General features: G+C 40.3%; 1 protein-coding gene across 1 annotated transcript; it reads right to left on the reverse strand.

Moving 5' to 3' along the window:
* Positions 1 to 486: 486 nt before the first annotated feature.
* Positions 487 to 26,219, reverse strand: LOC143361769 (segmentation protein paired). The gene is made up of 5 exons (XM_076801442.1): positions 25,993 to 26,219; positions 17,748 to 17,886; positions 15,013 to 15,302; positions 1,475 to 1,882; positions 487 to 1,355 (listed from the first exon to the last, which is right to left on the reverse strand). Exons 1-5 carry the CDS (start codon positions 26,051 to 26,053, stop codon positions 775 to 777), a joined length of 1,479 nt encoding a protein of 492 aa, XP_076657557.1. The 5' UTR covers positions 26,054 to 26,219; the 3' UTR covers positions 487 to 774.
* Between the last annotated feature and the right edge of the window lie 47 nt (positions 26,220 to 26,266).

Raw genomic sequence — 26,266 nt, forward strand, 5'->3', positions numbered from 1 at the left:
CGACGGAAGATAATACAGTGATTTCTCTATATATGTCGCCAAGGCCTCGACGATAAACGTCGCGGAATTATCCCCACTACCGCGCAAGACCCGTGTTGTTAACATATATCGAGAAGTACATTATTCTTAAATTCTTTTAACCATTTCACCGTTTTAAATTCCATCTTCTCACTCTTGTTACAAACCCAATTACCGTGGGGCTACCAATTACTGTGGCTATATTAATTACACTAATTTGTGAAGCATAATGGATATTAAAAAAGAGATATTAAATTTTGTTCATTAAAATCAGTTAATATATATGTTACATATCTCCTTTTTAACCTTTTGCAGTCGGCGCCATTCTAATTCTAAAATTAAATTTTTCTTCAGTCTTAGAATGTTTTCATTTCATTCATATATAATATTTAAATGTTTAGCAATCTGTTAGATACAAATTTTGTAATGTAACAAATATTGTGTACTATTTTTTGTAATTTCTTCGAAACAGTGCCACAACAATTTTCAGTGTCGCATCAGATTCACCACTCGAGTTCAAAGGGTTAATATTCATTATGCTTTAAAAATAAGGATACTTAATGTATGCACAGTAATTGGTACCCCCACGGTAGTCGGGTCCCTAACCTTAAAATCCGCAGTCTACTACCAACAGAGGGCAGAACGATCGCTCACAAAAATGGCGCATTCGACCAGCCAAACCAGCTGGCAGTGGTGCAACAGATTAAAAAACAATCTCCCATGCAAACAATTGAATCGGAGAACCACACGACAGCCTCAGTACCAGCTGTAGAAGGGTTGATGAGGAGTAGGTCTGGGTGGTTGTTGGAAGCCTTGACCACTGTAGTGGCTAGCGAATGCTTGATGGGGATGATGACTGGTGTGTGCGTGGGGTTGCTGAAGGCTAGAGGGTGGACTGGGAAGTCCTATCCTCCCTCCACTAGGGATTGGCAGGTTCCAAGAGGGTGAAGTGTTCCCCTGGCTGGGTTGTTGCTGTTGTTGCTGCTGGACAGGGGACACAGAGCTGATCGGGAGGTCCGAGGAGGTCATGTGGTCGGATGAGGGGTTCGAATTGCCAGAATTGGGACCCATCATGGTGACCAAGGAGTTGGGAGTGGGTGGGAGCTGATGGCTGCTGGGTTGCTGGTAAGTGGACGATGCTGGAGCCACCGGGGATGCTTGATGCGTCATGTGACTGGTGCTGGTGGATGACGTTGCTGGCAGCAGCGAGCTGGGGTACGATACCGGTGGTGGTAAACCATAACTGGGTGCTGAGCCAACCGATGAAGGCAGACGGCTGGACTCTGACGTCAACTGGTGAGACATGGTGGTGTGGTGGGAGGAGTACAGTTCTGGAACTATTGAAAATAATGTTGATCAGTCATCGTGGTTGGATACCGGTTAATTGGCTGTGAGTCTTTATCACAGTAAAAATATTCCATAAACTTTTGTATACTAGGATAGATATTGAACCTACCTTGACTGGAGGAGAACGTAGTATCAGGCAAAGTTTGTCCGTGAGGATGAGGATGTGGGTGACTGGAAGGCACGGTAGCGTGAGGATGAGGTGCGGCTGGAGGATGAAGGACATAGGATGCAGCAGGATAAGCCACGGAACTGACATAGCCTCCAGAAGTGGTCGAGGATAATTGTTTCCTGAGTCTGGCTCTCCTGTTGCTGAACCAAACTTGGATCCTAGCCTCTGTCAGCTTTGTCCTTTGAGCTAGTTCCTCTCTGGTGTAGATGTCCGGGTATTGAGTCCTCTCGAAAGCTCTTTCCAGCTCGTCTAGTTGGTGGGCTGTGAAGGTTGTCCTGCTCCTTCTTTGCTTCCTCTTCAAGGGGATGCCTGGCTCGCTTTCGCAGTCTGATCCGGAGCTGGTTTTACCTGGAATGAATAAATAAATCAGACTATTAGAAATTTGTTCAGTCTTCTAGATTTGGTGGGAATTATTAAACTGAGAGATCTATGTTCAATATGAATAGAAGAATGATAGTTTGGATGATAAACGCGTTGCTGGAGGAAAGGGGATGAAATAGAAATTGATTTCTTCTCTTGTTAGTTTGTTATGATTTTGTGGTAGCCGTAGCGAGATCCTTAGGACTTGAATTCCCAAGGCATCGAATACAGAAGGAATTGAAATTCCCAAAGCATTAAATTTTCGAAGCATTGAATTCTTTAGGCATTAAAGAATTCCCAAGGCATCGAATTTCCTAGGCATTGAAGAATTCCCAAGGCATTAAATTCCCAAGACATCGAATTTTCAAAGCATTGAATTCCCAAGGCATTGAATTCCTTAGGCATCGAATTTTCAAAGCATTGAATTCCCAACGATTTGAATTCCCAAGGCATCAAAATCCCAAGGCATTAAATTCCCAAGGTATCGAATTCCCAAGGCATTGAATTCCCAAGGCATTGAATTCCCAAGGCATTGAATTCCCAAGGCATTGAAATCCCAAGGCATCGAATTCCCAAGGCATCGAATTCCCAAGGCATCGAATTCCCAAGGCATTGAATTCCCAAGGCATTGAAATCCCAAGGCATCGAATTCCCAAGGCATCGAATTCCCAAGGCATCGAATTCCCAAGGCATCGAATTCCCAAGGCATCGAATTCCCAAGGCATTGAAATCCCAAGGCATCGAATTCCCAAGGCATCAAATTCCCAAGGTATCGAACTCCCAAGGCATCGAATTTCTTAGGCATTGAATTCCTTAGGCATCGAATTTTCAAAGCATTGAATTCCCAACGATTTGAATTCCCAAGGCATTAAATTCCCAAGGTATCGAATTCCCAAGGCATTGAATTCCCAAGGCATTGAATTCCCAAGGCATTGAAATCCCAAGGCATCGAATTCCCAAGGCATCGAATTCCCAAGGCATCGAATTCCCAAGGCATCGAATTCCCAAGGCATTGAAATCCCAAGGCATCGAATTCCCAAGGCATCAAATTCCCAAGGCATCGAATTCCTAAGGAATTAAATTCCCAAGGCATCGAATTCCCAAGGCATTGAATTCCCAAAGCATCGAATTTCTTAGGCAATGAATTCCCAAGGAATTGAAATCCCAAGGCATTGAATTCGCAAGGCATCAAATTCCCAAGGCATTGAATTCGCAAGGCATCGAATTCCCAAGGAATTAAATTCCCAAGGCATCGAATTCCCAAGGCATCGAACTCCCAAGGCATCGAAGTCCCAAGGCATCGAATTTCTTAGGCATTGAATTCCTTAGGGATTGAAGAATTCCCAAGGCATCGAAATCCGTAGATTTCCATTTTCTTACACATCTCTAAACCTACTTTTTCGCTATTAACAATGATCCTCTTCCTCTTCTTAGTTTAAATGCAACAGAACATTGAATTGACGAGAATAAAAATACAAAATCAAAATTTAGGTTCACTCCTGGACCAAAATGGGCCGATATTTTGACAGCAGCCCACCAACCATCAAATGCCCGAACGTTTATTCAAATTGGCAGTGTCCTCAGAGATTCGGTCAGAAAAACCTTAAACAGCGTCTTCCTCAAAGACGTCTCCTTCGGAATAAAGACAAAATAAGAGGGTATCCGTTTTTATGGGTTTAATAACGAATCGGAACGCCATGGATAAAGAGGCCTAACGGAGCAGGAAGAAGATATTTTACAACGCATCCTTCGCGTGCTTCCTCCCCTTGTCTCGCGTTAACAACCGACACGCAACTGGTTAGCAGAACGAGCAACAAAATAATAGAAATACATTGAAATAATGGGGTGCCGGGGACCCGGACAAGAGAGACGAAATTATGGGGTCGCGTCTAATAGCTATTAATTCCTCGTGTCACCTGCCTCTGGCCCCCGTCTCCACCAGGTGAACGCACGTTTATGGTTTGTTTTGCCGTGCCCGGAGTTCAAAAGGAACCGCTCTCCGCGCCGCACACATTGCGCTGGTTATTTCACACTCGATTCGCGACTGGCTCAGGTTCGCTACACTACTCGCCCTTTTGTTCTTTTCTCTTTTATTTCGAGTCACGGGCTACGTTCATTATATCGACAGCCAGCGAACTAGGTCTCATCGACGGGATAGTCATCATTTTGACGGTACACACCCCTCATTTTGCGATCAATTAGTCGCCGGCCACTTTGTTGGGCGTTGGATACATGTATATTGCTTTATAGTGTCGGAAAGTAGTTTATGAAAGTATATGGTTCATAGAATATACAAATACAAACTCGAGGTCCAGTTACTAAGAAATGACGGGTTCTAATATTTTTAATTCACAATTATTAAGATTCCAAAAATACAATATCTATGAGGAATTATTCAACGAATTTATTTCTTTGGGTATATGGTATTAAAAAAATGGCTAAAATTTTGGGCAGCATATTCTTGTTATTTTTATATAACCTAGTGTTAAGGGGGACCCATAAGTAATCATTGATTACCAATCAATTATTTTCAAATCTAAACCAAACTTTGTAGTAAATTCAGGTTTTTATATCTTAATTTATTATATAATCTCCATCGTTATCAAGGACAGTTTGCCATCTTTCCTGCAAATTTTCAATACCCCCCTCATAGAAATCCAGGGTTCGTCAAGCAAAATATGACTCAAGGTGCCTCCTTGCATCTTCTACAGAATGTTTTGTTTCTTAAATAATGCTCCAGAGATCTGAAAAGATCAGAGGGAGCAATGTCCGGTGAGTACGGGGGTGCGGTCAAACTTCCCCATTGCAATTCTTTGATTTTTTCCTGAGTGAGTTTCGCTGTACGGGGCCGGGCATTGTCAGTTTGCAGTATTACACCTTTTCCGTGGGCTAAAGATGCCCTCTTTTTCAATAGTTCTGAACACAGCCGTTGTAATTGCCGACAATACAACTGAGCAGTAACTGTTTCTCCAGGTTTCAACAACTCAAAGTGAATTATGCCACGACAGTCCCACCAAATGCACAGTAACACCTTTCCAAGTGATAAGCTAGGTTTAGGGGTTGATATTGCGGTTTGATTTGCAGAAAGCCGTTGCTTGGAACGCTTTATGTTATCACAAAGAATCCATTTTTCATCTCCGGTAACGATTCTGCTAAGAAATGGATCTCTACGAAATCTGGATAGCAATGAAGCGCAAATTGATCGACGAATATTCTTGTTGGTCTCAGATAATTGACGCGGTACCCATATTCCTTGCCTATATGCCTTTCCCATTTCGTGTAGGTGCCTTTGTATAGTTGACCATGCGGACTCAAGGCTTCTCGATAATTCTTGTATACTTAATTTTGGATCGGCTTCCACTAGCGATTCCAGGGTGTCATTATCAAATTCAACTGATCGTTCGAGGCCTGTCGGAGAGATCATAATCACCGGCAGCAAACCTTCCGAACCAACGTTGACACTTGTTGACCTTCGATACATCTCCATAAACATCGCAAATTTTCTTTGTTGTTACCGTCGCATTAAATCCCGCATGAAAATGAAAAAGTATGCAATATGATCCTCGGAAGGTACGGACGCCGCCATTTTATTACAGAGTTACAGGGTACAGGCAAAACAAATTCTTTGCAAATAATTGATTACTTATAGGTACCCCTAATAATTAGAGAATCACTTGAAAGACGATTGACCTTATTTCTGACCAGAAGAATAAATAAAAATTGAAGGGGGATGAAGGGAAGCTCAGAATTCCTCAGAGACCTCAGAAAAAGAGAACCACGTGTAAAAGTCTGCGTAGCAATTATTAATAATTCGAACTATAGCGACGGGAAGAGGAGGGATCGATTGTCGGTGTAAAAATCGATCGACTGCGCGTTTTGAAATTGCAATGTAAATGTAAATTGGGGGAGAGGGGGTCGAGGGGAATAGCAGTAGCTCGCGGAACGCCAGAAACGAGCCGAAGCGAGAAAGGAAAAGGAAGAAGCGGGTCCGGGTCCGGGAATAGAGTCCGTGTCGAATGGGCATCAACGCGGGGCGTCCCGGCGTCAGGCGTCGTCGGCCGATTAGTCGCGGACCGCGCAAAGCCGCTCGACAATTTCAAGACGCGCCGGGGCCTTCGCTCTTCCGCGACTTCTTCGTCTTTTTACGGACGTGTCGTCCGTCTCCGCGGTTCCCGATGATAAATTTACTATAATCTAAAAAATGCGAGACGTCTCCGAGAGCCTTTCTTCTTCGTCGCTCGAATTCCTCGCGAAACGAACAATTCCTCGAGATTGGCTCTCCAACATCCTCGCTCGCTCGTTCTTCAATTTTACCTTGCTCGGAACAATTTCGCTAAAATCTATTCATTATTTATTCTTTGCATGATTCGTCTGTCTTGTCCAGTGTGCTCGTAAAATTCATCAAACCGGACAATTTCTAACGTTTAAACATTCTTTACTTCACGACAGTATAGAAAATAGCGTTTTACAGAAATTTTCTGCGAAGAAGACCAACGGAAAAATTTATTTCACCGATTAAAAAATATTCTGCATGACAAGAATAAATCGGCATCGCGCAAATATCTGCAGCGAATTAATGAACAGGCAACACGCTCCCGAGGCAAGCACTTTTTAAACAAAATTCGGCTTTAATGACAGGTTCGATGCGAATAAACAAGCGATCGATGTGTACCTTCGTACGGAAAGCCCTTCAGCAGTGTACTTATTCGGGGATCATTCTTAGACCGCAATCGAGGTTAAAATTGATCGATAAATCTCTGTAAATGTATCTTTTCGGAGCTTATTAAGCCCTGCCCTTTTCTCGGCAACTCTTTTCAACGAGTTCTTGAAATCGGTACGCGATCGACAGAGAGGTGCCCCAGCGTGGTTCGGTATCTTCGAACGAAAAGTCAGGATGAAGGCGATTTCGCAGGATCACGTCAGAAATTGCAACCTCCGCGAGGCTAAGCGCTCGCTACCGGCTAGTCATTACCAAACTTTCGAACCCCGATATTAACCCGCGGGGTGTTAGAGATTGCTGGGTAGCCGGTCGCCGCGATTCTGCAACACCGGATCGTCGGAAGACGTCGGCGAACACGCGTTCTCCCGGGGAAAATGGACGCGAGGAAAAACGGCTATTAAATTTTCCCAAAACAGGAATCGCTGGCACGTCAACCCCTTGCGGTACGATTTATTTCACGGTTTCAGTTGTTAGAACTTCTTTGTAATTCGTAATTTCCTAGAAAAGGGAGAAAATTTATACCTATTGCACGCCTATATGTTCATCAATAGAAAAATAGAATTTTATTTCGGTTTAAAGGAAATGAATAACAAACATATTTATTAGAATTGTAGAACCAGGGGTTAAGCGCTAGGGTCGCCATTGGACTCGAAATAATTCTCTTCGGATTCCTAATAAAATATATTACAATTTATAATCGTTAACACTAGGTTTACGGGACCCGTCAAAATGACGGGTTTTAATATTTTTTATTCACAATCATTAAGATTCTACAGATACATCCGTGAGGAATTATTCAACAAATTTATTTCCTTGGGGATATGTTATTAAAAAGAAATGGCTAAAAATTTGGGCGGCACATTCGCGTTATTTTTATAGTGTAATGTTATAACGCAATGTTATAACGTAAACCTAGTGTTAAAGACGTCAACATTCTTCTACAGGAATTTATTCTGCAATGAAAGTCAAACGAAAACTCGACAGACCCTGGATTACAATTTTTTTAAACTTGTACAGGGTTCGGGGAAATTTCAATTATTCTCTTATCAAAGAAATCGGACGAACTGTTTAATGTATCGGTATGAAAACTTCTTAAAATTTCGACGGTCCCAGATTATACAGAAAACTTTCTGGAGCGGAGAGCAAGCGTTACAGGATTGAATATTTTCAGTTTGTTGGATGAACTATAGGAGAGTGATCAACCGCATTCGGTGGTCGGCGCTTGTGTAGCTTTCCCACCCCCGCGGCAGTTAACGCGTTGTTTTTGCCCTCCTCTTTTTGTTTTGAAAGGGCGGCCGACCATCGGGTCCGATCGACTTACAAATCTACAGGGCAGTTTCTTCTCGTTTCTCCCTTTCAAGTCCGCCGACGAACTTTCTGTTCCGAGTGATCCCACGACAGACCACCGCCGACGGCACAAGCATCGGCTGCGTCTTGTCGTCGGGGGTGGAAACAACCCCCTACCGTGAGAAATCTTTAGCATCGATCATTCTGTACCATGCTCACAAAAGATAGCTCGCCGAAAAACCAATGAATAACCGTTCCATCGAAAAGAATAGGCATATTGGCGCGCATTACAGAAATACCTTCGCAAACGCGTCCTAAAAAATTATTAAACAAATTCGAAAGAAACTCCCACTGTTTGAGAATGGGTAGAGAAAAGTGTGTCGAACCTCCAAACAATTTTTAAACAATCCGCTCTTCAAAATTCTCCAACATAATATTAAATAATTTTGAAATAATTTTAAATAAATTCCAATATAATGTTAAATAAAATATTGATCACCAAAGATTTGAATTAGAAGTTGCCCTTTCACGAATAGTAGTTTTAGTCAGTCGAGTCCGACCTGTAATAGACCCAATACAGTGTTTACTCTATATATGTCGCGAATGCCTAGCCGATAAAAGTCCCAGAATTATCCCCACTACCGCGGGGTATACCCCCGTGAGGGTCCCTGAACTTTGGCCTCCAGAAAAGGGCAGAGATTCGCTGCCCTTTTTTTCGTTCGGCGTGGATGAAGGAATAGTGTCTCCTAGCAGATATATGTCAGTGGCCAGAACCGTGTTTTGGACATACATCGAGTAAACACAATATTATATCTGATGGAATGGCTCTGAGCCTCTTCAACTATGCATTCCCCAAAAAGTTACACTGTTTGGAAAACTGGAAAAAAATTGCACGATTCTAAATAATTTTAAATTGACCTATTCACGTTTCCCATAGTGACAAACGCCGTCAGAAATGTTCCGAAGCAGATTTCTCAAATTTCTAATATTCCTGACCCCCCGAAACGAACCTGAAGACAACCACGTAACTGTGCTTAGGGTCTCCGAAGATAGTTTAGGCTAGTTTACGGCGTTTCAAAAGTTAATATGATTGAACCAAGTCCATTTTATTCAAACACAGACAATTTTATTCGACAAAGTTAATTTGATTCGACAAAGTTAATTCTATTCGACAAAGTTAATTTGATTCAACCTAGTCCATTTGATTCGACCAAGTCCATTTTATTCGACAAAGTCCATTTTATTCGACAAAGTCCATTTTATTCGACAAAGTCCATTTAATTCGACAAAGTCGGTTTTAGTCGACAAAGTCGGTTTTAGTCGACAAAGTCGGTTTTAGTCGACAATGTTAATTTTATTCCGCAAAGTTAATTCTATTCGACAAAGTCAGTTCTATTCGACAAAGTTAATTTGATTCAACCAAGTTAATTCTGTTCGACAAAGTTAATTTTATTCAACCAAGTCTATTTTATTCTGCAAAGTTAATTTGATTCAACCAAGTCCATTTTATTCGGCAAAGTTAATTTGATTCAACCAAGTCCATTCTATTCGACAAAGTTAATTTGATTGAACAAAGTCACTTTCATTCAACGAAGTCCATTGCGTTCGACATAGTTAATTTGATTCAACCAAGTTAATTCTGTTCGACAAAGTTGATTCTATTCGACAAAGTTAGTGTGATTCAACGAACCTGAAGACAATCACGTAACTGTGCGTAGAGTCTCCGAAGATAGTTTAGGGTAGTTTACGGCGTTTCCAAAGCTGTCGAACCCGGCCACCGCGAAACCATTTACATTTTAGCGTCGAGTTTCGGCGAACGAACTAATTGCAGCGTTCGTCGATAATCGAGGCGCGAGGAAATCGTGTAGGATCGTTCACCCTTGGCAAGAACGCGAAGATCCTCCGTGGATCTTGAAGCGCGCAGCATCTTCTTCTTCATCCTCGGCCCTCGATACCACCTATCGAACTTTCGGGGCCGTGCACGTGGGCATGTACCGGGCGGCGAGAAAATTACAGAGCTACCGCGCGTTCGACGCGGCGGCCCCGGCACTCGGTGAGAAACCGGTAATTTCCAAGATCGAGAAACGCGAGGCTGATTAATGCGCGACCATTTAATTTATTCATTCACCGTTTCTCTTCTCGGCTACGGACCCCGGCAGCCAGCTACCGTCTTCGATTCCTTGGTGGTCTTAGCGGCCAGCTGATGGGGCGTGTCATCGGAACACGATCCTGAGCGCGAACTCGCTACTAAGTTCCGACATATTCGCAATTTTCCTATTTCGATCGGTTCTGAAGATTATGGTTATTTCGTGTGCTACTTGCCTGATGCGAAATCGCCGAAATCGGCCCCGGCGGCCGGCATCAGGGTAGTTTTCAGGAATTAATCCAGCCTGCCAGAGGAGTCTAACGGTTTCGGTGTTGTGACTATTATGGCAAGTCTAGTCTATTCAACCAAGTCCATTTTATTCGACAATGTCCGTTTTATTCGAAAAAGCCCATTTTATTCCACAAAGTCGGTTTTATTCGACACAGTCCACTTTATTCGACAAAGTTAATTTGATTCAACCAAATCCACTTTATTCGACAAACTTAATTTGATGCAACCTAGTCCATTTCATTCGACAAAGTCCATTTTATTCGACAATGTTATTTCTATTCGACAAAGTTAATTCTGTTCGACAAAGTTAATTCTATTCGACAAAGTTAAATCTATTCGACAAAGTTAATTCTATTCGACGAAGTTAATATGATTCAACCAAGTCCATTTTATTCGACAAAGTCAATTTTATTCGACAAAGTTAATTTGATTCAACCAAGTCCACTTTATTCGACAAAGTTAACTTGATGCAACCTAGTCCATTTTATTCGACAAAGTTATTTCTATTCGACAAAGTTATTTCTATTCGACAAAGTCAATTCTATTCGACGAAGTTAATATGATTCAACCAAGTCCATTTTATTCGACAAAGTTATTTCTATTCGACAAAGTTAATTCTGTTCGACAAAGTTAATTCTGTTCGACAAAGTTAATTCTATTCGACAAAGTCAATTTTATTCGACAAAGTTAATTTGATTCAACCAAGTCCACTTTATTCGACAAAGTTAACTTGATGCAACCTAGTCCATTTTATTCGACAAAGTTATTTCTATTCGACAAAGTTATTTCTATTCGACAAAGTTAATTCTATTCGACGAAGTTAATATGATTCAACCAGGTCCATTTTATTCGACAAAGTTATTTCTATTCGACAAAGTTATTTCTATTCGACAAAGTTAATTCTATTCGACGAAGTTAATATGATTCAACCAGGTCCATTTTATTCGACAAAGTTATTTCTATTCGACAAAGTTAATTCTATTCGACAAAGTCAATTTTATTCGACAAAGATAATTTGATTCAACCAAGTCCACTTTATTCGACAAAGTTAACTTGATGCAACCTAGTCCATTTTATTCGACAAAGTTATTTCTATTCGACAAAGTTATTTCTATTCGACAAAGTTAATTCTATTCGACGAAGTTAATATGATTCAACCAGGTCCATTTTATTCGACAAAGTTATTTCTATTCGACAAAGTTATTTCTATTCGACAAAGTTAATTCTATTCGACGAAGTTAATATGATTCAACCAGGTCCATTTTATTCGACAAAGTTATTTCTATTCGACAAAGTTAATTCTATTCGACAAAGTCAATTTTATTCGACAAAGATAATTTGATTCAACCAAGTCCACTTTATTCGACAAAGTTAACTTGATGCAACCTAGTCCATTTTATTCGACAAAGTTATTTCTATTCGACAAAGTTATTTCTATTCGACAAAGTTAATTCTATTCGACGAAGTTAATATGATTCAACCAAGTCCATTTTATTCGACAAAGTTATTTCTATTCGACAAAGTTAATTCTGTTCGACAAAGTTAATTCTATTCGACAAAGTTAATTCTGTTCGACAAAGTTAATTCTATTCGACAAAGTTAATTCTATTCGACAAAGTTAATTCTATTCGACAAAGTTAGTCTGATTCAACCAAGTCCATTTTATTCGACAAAGTTAATTTGATTCGACCAAGTCCATTTTATTCGGCAAAGTTAGTTTTATACGACGGAGTCCATTTTATCCGGCGAAGTTGGTTGTTGTTCAAATTATAGACATGGTAGCCGTGTCCAGATTTTTTTGAGAAAATTTGGGGAGGTAAAACGAAGTCTGTTTTGGACACTTTCAAAGTGGACACATTTTTTACCAGGAGGTATGGAAGTATTTTACTGCTTATCTGTTGAAATAAATATGGGGCATTTGGTTTGGAGCGAAAATGGCACAATTAGGCACAAAAAAATGGCACAAAAATTTCTATGAAGGTTCTGGGCCTTTGAAGGGTTGCTCAATTTGTTAAAAATTGTCCTAATATACCCCTTCCATTTCCCAATAATTCTTTTGTCATCGCAATAAAATTCGAAACCTAAATTATCTTCTAGGCAAACATAAATGGTACTATTTTATTCTTGGCAAATGTACTAATACTGTCACTGATTTTAGAAAATTCTGTAAATTTCCAAAGACCCCAAAGAATGACATAGAGTCTCTTAATTTTGCTCTTACACATTTTATTTAAGGCATTGAAAATGTAATTAATTTCCGACGGATCTAACCAAACTTGGATGGATTAAAAAAAAAAATGTTTTAAAAAATCCACGACATTTTTACTACAGTTAGGAACGAATATAAAATCGACAGTCTTGCTTTTACTTCGTGGAAGCAATGGAAACAGTTCTGCAGCCTCGACGAGAGCGCGACTGACACACTTTTTTCAACCGTGCATTCAAGAATAGGGATTATTATCTGGAACGGTTTGTAGCGAGGCACCGGAAGCGCATAAAGATGTCTTATTTTCCCTTAGGGTCACGGAATCATGGCGATATCTAGAGTGTGCGCCTCGATCGTATCAAAACTGTTTTAGATCCGTGCGAATTGATAAATTGTTCGCCGCCGCGATGGCGTTTCGCAAGTTTCGAACGGCTTCGAACTATACCTAACAAAATATCGAGCCCTAACATCTCTCTCTCTCTAAGAAGTTCCGTGCTACAGTTATTAACCCTCCGGATCTTCATCGAAGTTAAACACGCCCGTGGGGAAACGGCGACTATGAAACACTTTTTTCGAAATGGTCCGCGATGATTAAAGAGTCCCAGGAGGAAAGTTTCTGGTCGGAGCGCGAATTAACTGCGAACTACATCGCTAAGCTCCACTTTTGATCTGCCTCGTAATTTCCTGCGTGGGTAATTTGCCCACGGATGGAACATTACCCTGCGCAGGAAGCTGTTACACCTTAATGGTCGCTTTTATCGCGGACACACTTTTTACCGGGGAAAAACCGCCTGGCGAATTTCGCGAAACGACGCCGCGCCGGGAACTTCAAACGCGGAACTCTCAGTGGATAAGAAAAACCTTCAGACCTGTACAATTATTTTCCACACTCGAAGGGACACCGCGTTGACCATTCCACACATTTTACGCAACCGAGAAAATCGTGGCGAGGAAAAATCTGCTGAAAAGTCGGAAATTATTTGACAGAGTCAAAAGCACGCGGTACTCATGGCCGCAAAATTTTTTAGTGACCAGGGAAAACCTGTTCGGAGGTATACAATTATTTTCCAGACTTAAAAGAACGCAAACTATTTTTTAGCGTCCACAAAAGGGGTAAGGGGAGGGTACAATTATTTTCCACACTCAAAGGGACACCGCGTTGACCATTCCACAGATTTTGCGCAACCGAGAAATTCCTGGCGAGGAAAAATCTGCTCGAAAGTCGAAAATTATTTTGCAGAGTCAAAAACACGCGGTATTCATGCGTGCAAATTTTTTTAGTGACCAGGGAAACCCTGCTCGAAGGTATACAATTATTTTTCAAACTTAAAAGAACGCAAACAATTTTTTAGCGTCCACAAAAGGGGTAAGGGAAGGGTACAATTATTTTCCACACTCAAAGGGACACCGCGTTGACCATTCCACAGATTTTGCGCAACCGAGAAATTCCTGGCGAGGAAAAATCTGCTCGAAAGTCGAAAATTATTTTGCAGAGTCAAAAACACGCGGTATTCATGCGTGCAAATTTTTTTAGTGACCAGGGAAAACCTGTTCGGAGGTGTACAATTATTTTCCAGACTTAAAAGAAGAATTTTTAGCGTCCACAAAAGGGTTGGCGAGGGTAAGACTACTAAGAGATGGAAACAGCGAGTGTCTACGGTTGCAAAAATTTGGCGATCGCGAAAAACTGGATTCCCGAGGCCAAGAAAATTAGGAGAGGTAAAAAGACGGGTCGATTCAATTTCTGACTCGAGCTCTGGAACCTCGAGGACCAAATTACGGAGCCGGTGTCGTTATAATCTAATTTTCCACGGTGGCGCTGTCGCAGGATGATTCGCAGCAGCCTGATTCACTGATTCAGGCGGATCATCAATCTTGGTCGCGGCGGATGGGAAAGAACGCGAAAAAATTTCTTGTCGGACACTTCTTCGAATGTTCTGCCTGTGGATCGTCTGTGCGTACAATTTTTTATTCGAGAGACTACCGCCGAGCACCTTTGTTGACGAACTTTGTTTGTGTGGGCGGAGGTTGACAAGACAATTTTATTGAAAATGGTGGAGGTAAGTGAGGGGTAAGTTTTCTTCGCGAATTTGTATAGAACCTTGGGAATATGCAGCAGGAGTTCAAATTGTTTTAAAGTTAGGTGAAGCTGTCCATTGAAGACTGTTTTAATAGGGAATTGAAACATAAAGTTTGGATGCAGTTAAATTTTAATATCGAGTCTAAAGTCTGAATTCGCAGAGAATTCAATTTATTTGCAGCACGGTATTATTTTAAGGGCAGTTTTGTTTCATCAAACTGTGTACAAGATGTATGTAGTTGAATTATATTTTCAGAAAATATTAAAAAGTCTAACAGAGAGAAGACATCAATTTTTTGGACACCCCATCACACATTGTGATTTTAGACAACAATTTGCACAGAAATAATTTTCTTTCTCACGCATATGCGATTTTAATAGGAAAGGGTTAGCAAGAATGTTGCAGAAAATTGTTTTGCGTGTGTTCAAGGCATTTCAGGAAACTCACCGTCGCCGAGCTTAGCATCATCTTCAGGATTACGACCCCTCAGCAGCCTGGAGATCGCAGAAACGCTGGGAGCGCTGGTCCTATCGCAGATTCCTTCCTTGATCAATCGATCGCGGATTTCCCAGGAGAAGATGCCAGGATTGTCGCGCTTGTACTCCTCGATCCTAGCCTCGACTTCCGGTGTGGCTACCCTTGGTTTGCTACCGCCGATCACACCAGGCCTGATGCTTCCGGTTTCCTGGTACCGGTTCAGGATTTTCGAGACGCAACCGTGCGATACCCTCAGTTGCCTATATCGAACCGAGAAACAAAATGAAATCTGATTTAATTCAATCCAGTTATTATTACAAAGACAAGACATTTGCAAAAAAAAACTATTAGGTACACTACAGCGAACTTGGCAATCTTAAATAAATTTTGGCTGGGTCTAGGTTAGGTTTTTTGGGAAGAGGACACAGGGGGAGAGGTGGAGCACCCACCCCCTGTCTTAAAGCACCTGTTCGACGAATTAACCCCTTGCACTACTATTTATTTTGCGATTATAATGATTCGAAATTCTGCATCATTCAGAACTTCATAGAAAAAAAAGATCAACTACAACAAAATAGAATTTTATTTCGGTTTAAAAGAAATTAACCCTTTGCACCCGAAGCTATTCTGACTCCAAAACAAAACATTTCTTTCGACCTAGAATATTTCCCTCCTATATATATATTTTTCATGTTGCACATAGGAGAATGGTGCAGTTTACTTGTACAATACTGAAATGTTTAGCAACTTATTAAATACAATAAATTTAATAATGTAAAAAATATTTTGAATAATGTTGCAGCAATTTTTAGTGGTGCCTTACATAACATACATATTAGGGGTGCCCATAAGTAATCAATTATTTCCAAAGAATTTATTTTGCCTGTACCCTGTACCCTGTACCCTGTACCCTGTAACCCTGTAATAAAATGGCGGCGTCCGTACCTTCCGGGGATCATATTCGTCATTGCATACTTTTTCATTTTCGTGCGGGATATAATGCGACGGTAACAACAAAGAAAATTTGCGATGTTTATGGAGATGTATTGAAGGTCAACAAGTGTCAACGTTGGTTCGGAAGGTTTGCTGCCGGTGATTATGATCTCTCTGACAGGCCTCCGACGACCAGTTGAATTTGATAATGACACCCTAAAATCTCTAGTGGAAGCCGATCCAAAATTAAGTATACAAGAATTATCGAGAAGCCTTGGGTCCGCATGGTCAACTATACAAAGGCACCTACACGAAATGGGAAAGGCATATAGGCAAGGAATATGGGTACCGCGTCAATTATCTGAGACCAACAAGAATATTCGTCGATCAATTTGCACTTCATTGCTATCCAGATTTCGTAGAGATCCATTTCTTAGCAGAATCGTTACCAGAGATGAAAAATGGATTCTTCGTGATAACATAAAGCGTTCCAAGCAATGGCTTTCTGCAAATCAAACCGCAATATCAACCCCTAAACCTAGCTTATCACTTGGAAAGGTGTTACTGTGCATTTGGTGGGACTGTCGTGGCATAATTCACTTTGAGTCGTTGAAACCTGGAGAAACAGTTACTGCTCAGTTGTATTGTCAGCAATTACAACGGCTGTATTCAGAACTATTGAAAAAGAGGGCATCTTTAGCTCACGGAAAAGGTGTGATACTGCAAATTGACTATGCCCGGTCCCATACAGCGAAACTCATTCAGGAAAAAATCAAAGAATTGCAATGGGAAGTTTGACCGCACCCCCGTACTCACCGGATATTGCTCCCTCTGATCTTTTCAGATCTCTGGAGCATTATTTAAGAAATAAAACATTCTGTAGAAGATGCAACGAGGCACCTTGAGTCATATTTTGCTTGACGAACCCTGGATTTCTATGAGGGGGGGATTGAGAATTTGCAGGAAAGATGGCAAACTGTCCTTGACAATGATAGGAAAAGAATTTTTGGAAGAATCCTAATGCAATTGTTTCGTGGATTCCGCTTTCAGGGTATCAAAAGTGAAAAGGATTTCTATAAGAGGGGGAGTGAAAATTTGCAGGAAAGATGGCAAACTGTCCTTGACAATGATAGGAAAAGAATTTTTGGAAGAATCCTAATGCAATTGTTTCGTGGATTCCGCTTTCAGGGTATCAAAAGTGAAAAGGATTTCTATGAGAGGGGAATTGAAAATTTGCAGGAAAGATGGCAAACTATAATGATGGAGATTATATAATGAATTAACACTAGATTTACGGGACCCGTCAAAATGACGGCTTCTAATATTTTAAATTCACGAATATTGAGATTGCGAACATAGATCCATGAGGAATTATTTAACAAATTGATTTTTCTGGGTATATATTATTTAAAAAATGGCCATAGATTTTGATAGATATATTCATGTTATTTTTAACAAATTTATTTCTTTGGGAATATGTTATTTAAAAAAAACGGCTAAAAATTTGGGCAGCATACTCTTGTTACTTTTATATGGTAATGTAAAATAGTCATTATTAGTGCTCCGTAAACCTAGTGTTAAGAAATAAAAACCTGTATTTACTACAAAGTTTGTTTTAGATTTCAAAACAATTGATCACTCACGAGTCCCTCTAATATTTATTAAACTACTCTGTTCAGAATCTTCATCGCGAGTCTGACTCGACATTGTAGGGCAAAGGGTTAAAAAAGTGTAGATATTTATCAAAATAAAATTGAAATAGTCCTCATTACCTTGAAATGACGCAGGGTCTGATTCCGGCAGCGGCCAGCTCGACGATCTTCAGTCGAATACTGTTCGGCAGAGGGCGTCCATTTATGAAGACACCGCCGAGTTGATTGACGCGGCCCTGGCCAGGTATAGATCCCAAATCTGACGACAGAGAACAATCGGAATTGAAACAACATCCTCAATAACACCGAATAGGAAGTACAATAAAACAACGAGGATCGTTTGCGACGATCGATTGCGAAATGGTCAAGCGCTGCTCCTTTTGTTTCGCTGCCGAGTGAAAGAACCAGGCGAGAGAACAGTTACTCGATGGCGAATAAAGAGAAACCTGGATTTATTGTTCCACCTTCACCTCGACGTGTTTCCTGCGTTGTCGAGGGGAGCAACAAGGAAAGGGGAACAGCACAAGAAGAAAGGAGACTTGTTCCTGAGAAGGAAAGAGTTATCGACTGTGCCGCACGGTCCCATAAATTACGATAAGACCAATGAATTCTGAGGGTTTACGACGCATAACACTGATAGCGTATAATTTCGATCGCGATCGAGAGACCGGCTTCGCTTCGCCGATCTTTTGCCCGGCACACGTCAACGTGCAATATTTTCCTCTGATTGTCCATTTTAATTCTCCCGAATTCCTCAGGGATTCCTCGGATTAGGCAATTTATTATACTGGGATAGCTATTCTCCCGAGAAAATGGCGATAGGGACATTTGAATCTTGGAATATCGAAACCTACTTTCAAATATTTCAATTAATCAAGTTCCATACTCAACAAGTTTCCTTTTCTTAAGTTTACTAAATACATTCCCTTCGGATTAGGCAATTTATTATACCTGGATAGCTATTCCTCCGTAAAAATGGCGATAGGGACATTTGAATTTTGGAATATCGAAACCTACTTTCAAATATTTCAATTAATAAAATTCCATACTTAACAAGTTTCCTTTTCTTAAGTTTACTAAATACATTCCCTTCGTGCTAGGCAATTTACAAAAATTGACAATTAAAAATGGCGATAGGAACATTTGAATCCTGGAACATCGGAACCTACTTCGAAACGTTATTGATACTTTCAAGTTTATCTTAAAATGTTTCGTTCATCTGAACAAACTTATTTCATTGAACATGTAATACAAACTGCTGAAATTCCGAATAAATGCACTTTTGCCATTTTTAGTGTTTCGTAGATCCATTGTTGTGTCTCTGGACTTCCGTATATAAAAATTGCGATATTTTAGGAAATTCTGGATTTGAAGGATCTGTGATTTAAAGTGACATTGCATGCGACACATTCAGTGGCTCCGAAAAACTGTTAAAATCGTTAAAAATCGTACAGAATCGCGTCGTATGAACTTTTCGATCGTTCGCAAGAGAACAGCGCAGGATCCAGCGTGTCTCCGGCCGTGATTAATTATAATAAGCGGGTTTTTCTCGTGGTCGGCAATTTATTCCGTGGACCTAGATCCACCGGTTGCACTGGCAGGTGCAGCAGAATTTTTCCTCGAACCGCGGCAACGAATACACGCGGCACGAGGCGGTTGCTATAGTCCGTAGGCGTAACAGTTCTTACACAGCGAAATCGCAGGCTTCGAACTAATCGAGTCGAACATTACCGCGGCAACTGGATCGATCTGCACCGATCGAAACGAGCAAAACAACCGGTGCCCCCGGTGCCGAGACTGTGTGACTCACATTTTCCGTCATAGTGAACCTGATGGAAAAACTATGACTGAGAAACGTGTCTCCGCGCGGGACGAACGATACACACATACGTGTAGTGGAATATCAAGCGTGCTGCGTCGCGTGGTCGTCGATGCGAGACATCGGAGAAAAACAAATTGTTAGTTACTTATTACCCGATAGAGGATAACGTATCCCAGCGATCCCGATCGATCAAAAAATCTTCGCGCGGCTCCGATCGAGAAGCCTGTTTTCTTCCTCGTTCTTGCGGCCATCTCGGACACCTGTTGTCTAAGAAATTTTCAACTTCGAAACAAGAAACTACGTACCGTTTCTGTGTGGGAAACCTCAGAAATTGTTACATTGAGCCGAGGCCTTCAACAATGCTCGAGGAAAAAATTGACGATCAGAAGTCTCGCGGGAGAATTGTTTGATAAGTTGTGCTGCAACACTGCAGTCGAATTGCATCTTGAAATCGATAGATGTAGAGAGTCTTTCGATGTTTAAACAAATGCAAATTTTCTTTTCACACGTTGACTGCCGTGTCAGCCATAGGTCCAGGTTTTGTTAATATATTCATTCTATCAAATTTTGTTAGGAGAATGCAAGAAAGTTGGAGGATGAGTTAATATCATTTAATTTTTTTCCATTTTTATTTCGTTAAATAACTTGCTTTGATTTTATGGGAATTTTTGAGGTTTCCAATTTGGCCAAGCAAAATAAAAATTTTTTACTCGGATTGCAACGAACTCAAGTCTGAAATTTATTTTCTTTCTTATAATGTTTAGCGGATTGGAAATAATATAGTATGTTTAAATTTTTCGAATATTTTTGCTACTTAAAATGACACCTACTAATTTTTGTTATAAGTGCATAAAATTAGTCTAGTGATAAGTACGATTACGAAGGTGTAGCCGACGTTTAGGCTTCGAAAAGATATTCTCGGTGACTGGAATTTATGAGAACAAATTTGCATAATTGAAAAGTAACGAGCATCGTTCAATGACGATCGGGAAAAAATGCGTATCAGACAAATTATGACATAACTGCGGTCGAAGAGTGTGTTCACTTGAAAAAAGAAATATGGCAATGGAGTCCTTCGATATTGGACGAAAAAAAAATTCGAGAACGATTGTATAGTGAAGCAGGAAACTCGATTTTCATAGAAAAATGGTAAAACAGACTGCGCGCGGTTCGAGGAGAATATTTAATTGAGAACCGATTAAAGACCTTCGACAAAGATCCGTGCAAAAAGCGAACGGAAGAATTTTAAGCATGAAGAAACACAATGTGATTTTCGCAAAAAAGAAAAAACGATCGAAGGGTGTGTGTCAGTTGAATAATAAAAGTCCTTCGATAACAAGTGAATGGAATCGTCGATGGGGAAAACATGATTCATTGTTTTCCCACGGTTTTCTGAAAGTTTACAAAATTTCTGCCACTTGACGTAGTGATTAATCAATTTTTACTACATAACGTAGTAATTAATTCATTTCTACTACATAACGTAGTAATTAATTCATTTCGGCTACATAAAAATTGAGAGAATTTCTACTGCATAACGTAGTAATTAATTCATTTCTACTGCATAACGTAGTAATTAATTCATTTTTACTACATAACGTAGTAATTAATTCATTTCTACTACATAACGTAGTAATTAATTCATTTCGAATACATAAAAATTGAGAGATAGAGAAAACGTGATTTATTGTTTCCCAACGGTTTCCTGAAAGTTTACAAAATTTCAAAGAAAAAAATTCCGAAAGGACTGTAATTAATATATCAGTCGAATAATAAAAGTCCTTCGATGACGAGTAAATAAAAAATGAGAGATGGGGAAAACAGGATTCATTGTTTTCCTTCGGTTTTGCCGAAAGTTTGCAAAATTTTACAGAAAAATATTCCGAAAGGACTAATTAATATATCAGTCGAATAATAAAAGTCCTTCGATGACGAGTAAATAAAAAATGAGAGATGGGGAAAACAGGATTCATTGTTTTCCTTCGGTTTTGCCGAAAGTTTGCAAAATTTTACAGAAAAATATTCCGAAAGGACTAATTAATATATCAGTCGAATAATAAAAGTCCTTCGATGACGAGTAAATAAAAAATGAGAGATGGGGAAAACAGGATTCATTGTTTTCCTTCGGTTTTGCCGAAAGTTCACAAAATTTTACAGAAAAAATTTTCGAAAGGACTGTAATTAATATTGGAAGAATAATAAAAGACCATCGACGACGACTAAATAAAAAATGAGAGATAGGGAAAACATGATTCATTGTTTTCCCTCGGTTTTGCCGAAAGTTTGCAAAATTTTACACAAAAAAAAATCCGAAAGGGCTGTAACCAATATATCAGATGAATAATAGCAGTCCTTCGACTTATTAAATAAAGAGTAATATTTGCAGAAATGGCGTCGCTAGGCGAGGGAACGCGGTTTTCTTCGATATGAACGTTTCTTGCGGTTTTTTGGGGCCAGTGACGTCACGATTGGGTTTAGGAGAGTTCCGAAAACAGGATCGATCGTTATAATCGATGATTAGAAACCTGATTCGATTCCCACGGTGATCTCGTGCGTCAAGGTGACGCGCGAAGACGAGCGGAGCGGGAGAATTCGAGCGAATCGTTCACGTAATGAAAACGAGGGACGAGAGAGAAAGAGAGAGATGAAGAGAGAGATGAAGAGAGAGAGAGAGAGAGAGAGGAAAAAATGGAGTGCAAGAGAGGAAGCAGATTGAATCGGTGGTCGCAATTGCGCAGAATCCGCGGTCAGAGTTGCATAATCGGCGTGTTGCACCGGCTCGAGTGCAGCCGACGGCCGAAAAACTGCGAGAGCGGGTGCCGCAGCCTTCGAAAACGGGGGTGGAAAAAATGACTATTAATTTCCTCGACTAATTAGAAACTCGTGCAAGGTTCCCAGCCGATCCTCGACCCGATTCCGAACCGATTTAGACGTGCTCTTTATTATTTAACCGTGGTCTTATTTAGCGCTATTAATAAATCCTTTGTGATGTTTAAACTGGGGATCTTTATGCGTTTATAACACGTGCACATTTTTCAAGTACAATAAAACTTATATGGCAACAAACATTCACGGCATCTTTTCTCTACGCTTACCAATAAACATTTTCTAGTTAACCCTTTGCACTCGAAATTATTGGGACTCGAAATTATTTGGACTCAAAATCACAGACATTTAAGTAAATCCTACCTAGAAAATTTAAATTCTTTATAACATTTTTCGTATTGTGCACATCAAACGGCCTGTATTTATCCATATCACTTTGGAACATTTAGCAATTTATTAAATGTACAAACCGAGTGATCGGAAATTGTTTTCTGCTACAATATTGTAACAGTAACTACCAATTGTAATTGTAATTGTAATTGTAACTACAATATTGTAAATAGTTGCAGAGTTGACATTGGTGCGCAAAGGGCTAATAAATTATACCTATTTGTTTAAAAATTTGCATTTCATACAGTTTTGCAACGTGTGTATCGATAAAGCAGTTCGACAATTTCTAACGAAAACATTTCTACAATTTCAACGATCGTAATTGTGCAAGAGAGAGATTAGAAACGAGTGATTATGTCCGATACATAGTGTCAAGCTCGCGACTTGACATCCTGTTGCGTTAAACGTGATTAGTCGCGCGTTAATCGATGAGAGACGGTAGCGTTAATTAGCAGAAAAATGCGACAGCTTCTGCGAACGATGGAAGAACCGTTCCTCGCGAGGCTAATCGAGAGAGGGTCTCTTCTCCTCTTCAGCATGATTTTCGCCGTGGCGCGCGCGCGCGCATCCCGCGAACGGGTTTCGACAGATTCAGCGAAATAATTAACGATCGCCGATGCATCGAGCGCGTAATTGCGAGAAACGCGTCCGCGGCGTTATCAATCTTCCGGGAATATTTAATTACCCGTTCCTCGCCGGGCGTTAAACGCTTCCATTTTGCATATACGAGCGCGGTGCGCGCGCAAACGATTCGTTGACTAATTGTCCGCCGCAATTAAACTCGGCAACAACACACGGCGCGTACCACCCGGACAGTGACAAATGACGATTCCCTCGGGACAAGCGTAAGCAACAAATAAAAATGCAAAATTCAGAGGCCGCCTTACATTTGCATCGCAATTACGCGTCCTCGACGACGACGATTTCCAGGCTGTGCGTTTTGTTCGAACGGTATACATATCCTTTGTTGTACCGAGTTTTATTATTAATTAACGGGACACTCCGGCGGCGAATGTAAATTTTCGTGCGGGAACAGAGACGACGGTGCAGTGCCCGCAGGATACTGAAATTTATGACGCCATAAAACAGGGTCCATGGGGGCCTCGAGTCCTTTCCAGAAAATCCAGAGACCAAGGATCTTCGAATTTTCCGGAGGGGGAAAGCGACAATAAGAAACAAGGTTGGAAATTACACGCTCGATCACGAGAGGAAACGACCTCCTAATTGGCTGGAAATTATTTCCCGTGTGATCCTCCATCTGTGATCCGTTTGATACAATTTTTTTAAATACACAGCAACGCGTAACTACAAGAAAATTACCGAGGTAATTTCATTTGGAATTTCTAAGCGGTTGAAATGATTTTCTGATGATTTTATTTCTGGACGATTTGATATTTTTCAATAAATTACGAGGTAGTTTTGATACTTCTATTAGAAGTTTAAGGGTAGTTCATAAAACATATCTAGAAGGAAGAAAAATTGCGAGAATAGCGGGACCAGAATATAAACAATCAAATAAATGCAATATTAGTTTAGCAATTCTCTAAAAATGACTGAGACAATTTTCAATCGACTTTCCAATCATTTGCGATTGGTTCGATTAAGGGTAGTTCATAAGATAGATCTAGAAGGAATAAAAATTGTGAGAACGGCTAGACCAAAATACAAACAATCAAATCAATACAATATTACTTTAGCAATTCTTAAAAAATGGCCAAGCCAATTTTAAATCGACTTTCCTATAATTTGCGATCGGTTCGATTAAGGGTAGTTCAAAAAATATACCTGGAAGGAATAAAAATTGTGAGAACAGCTACACCACAATATAAACAATTAAATAAATTCAATATTAGTTTATGAATTCCTCAGAAACGCCCAGGCCAATTTTAAATCGAGTTTCCTATAATTTGCGGTCGGTTCGATTAGGGGTTCACAAAATTCATCAAGGAGAAATAAAAATTTCTCACGCAATTTACACCGCACAATATAAGGACTCAAAAACTATTCGTAATGTTAATTAAAGAATTTCTTTCGCTCAAAAAAATTTTTGAGGGTGCAAGAGGGGGTTGGCTAGGGGGTTCGTGGGCTCCCAGGTATCCTAATTTTTTCACCGAGAAAAAAAGCCGAGTGGTACAGCCGTGCAAACTCAGAAAGTTTTCCAGAGCGACGCGGGCAGAATCCCTCGGAAAATACATTTCATTATTTATGGCCGTCATTAATGACAATGTTCCGGTCTTCTAGGGTCAGGTAAAGTTATATATCAACGGTCCGTTTAAAAACCTTAAGGGTATCCTCCCGCCGGTCAATTTTCTGGGCGACTTTCTGGCCACCGGGCTAGTTGTAAAATCTCGCTCGGTGAATCCAAGAATATTACAGAATGGTAACGCTATGCTCGCTATTGTTTCGCAACCCCTCACCTGTCCCCATTGTTACCCCGAAAAGGATTAAAAATTTTCCCGGGACCGTCGGAATCAACGGGACTGCAACAAATTGTGCTACTGTGCGCTCGATCAAATCCGATGAAAACACAAAATTCCAAAACTATTTTTCAAAGGTTATTTTCTATTTTCTTCAATCTTTAGAGAAATTTTCCGTGCCATTTTTCTGTGCCATCTATTTTTAGGATTGTATACCAATATTCTAAATTCTGACTGAGGGTATAAAATAATGTCTGCACTCGGTAAACAATTTGAGATTAACTCAAATTGGATTCAACCCTAACCCTAACCCTATGTTTCATGAGGCACCCCATGTATTTTTATTCACATTAGTTTAAAGCAAACTGGCAAGTTAAATAAAGGTAAACAATTTTAAATATTGTTATCAAACTATCTTGTAAATACTGTTATCATTTTAAATATTGCTATCAAACTATACAGGGTGTGCATGGGAAAATGCTGAGTAAACCAACGACAACTAAAACCGCAAATAAAATAAAATTTTAACCCCCAGTGGGCAGCCTGGATCTTTACGTCCAATATCAATTCTTCGACTGTTCTAGGCTTCCAAAAAATCTAACAAAATTCTGGAATACGTATTGAAGTCTCTATCTCGATATACAATCGTGGGATCGTCAAATGTTTAAACCGTTAACGGTACAAAAAATAAATATTGGAGAGAAAGAAATTCAACAGCGAGATTTCCCTTCGGATCTAAACGACCTTGATTTCACACGGAGGGTTAATGCACTGGTTATTTCGATAACGATCTAGATTAATCTGAAAGCTCGGGTCCAGCAAAACCAGACAAAATTCCACTGGTCTAAAGAAAGAAGAAAAATTGTTTTCTAGTGATCTAAAGCAATTATGGTCTGCAGGAGGAGCTTACCTTGAAAGGGGTATCCAGTGATGTAGGGTCCCATCATCGAGAAGTTCGTGGTCACCGTCATCTCAGCGCGTCGGCGCTCCCAGCCTCCACGAGAATGCCACAAAAGCCGTGTCTGACGCGCACAGATCCCCGAAGGATCAATCAAAATAGATCACCAACCAATTCCTCGCGATCACCGCGTGACACTTTCCGGATCCTCTTCCTCTCTCTCTCTCTTCAATCAAGAATACCGGCGAAATAATGATCTCGAAGTAAGATATATCGCACTGAGAGT

This window comes from Halictus rubicundus, chromosome 1, assembly GCF_050948215.1.
Source record: "Halictus rubicundus isolate RS-2024b chromosome 1, iyHalRubi1_principal, whole genome shotgun sequence".
In the NCBI taxonomy this organism is placed as follows: Eukaryota; Metazoa; Arthropoda; class Insecta; order Hymenoptera; family Halictidae; genus Halictus; species Halictus rubicundus.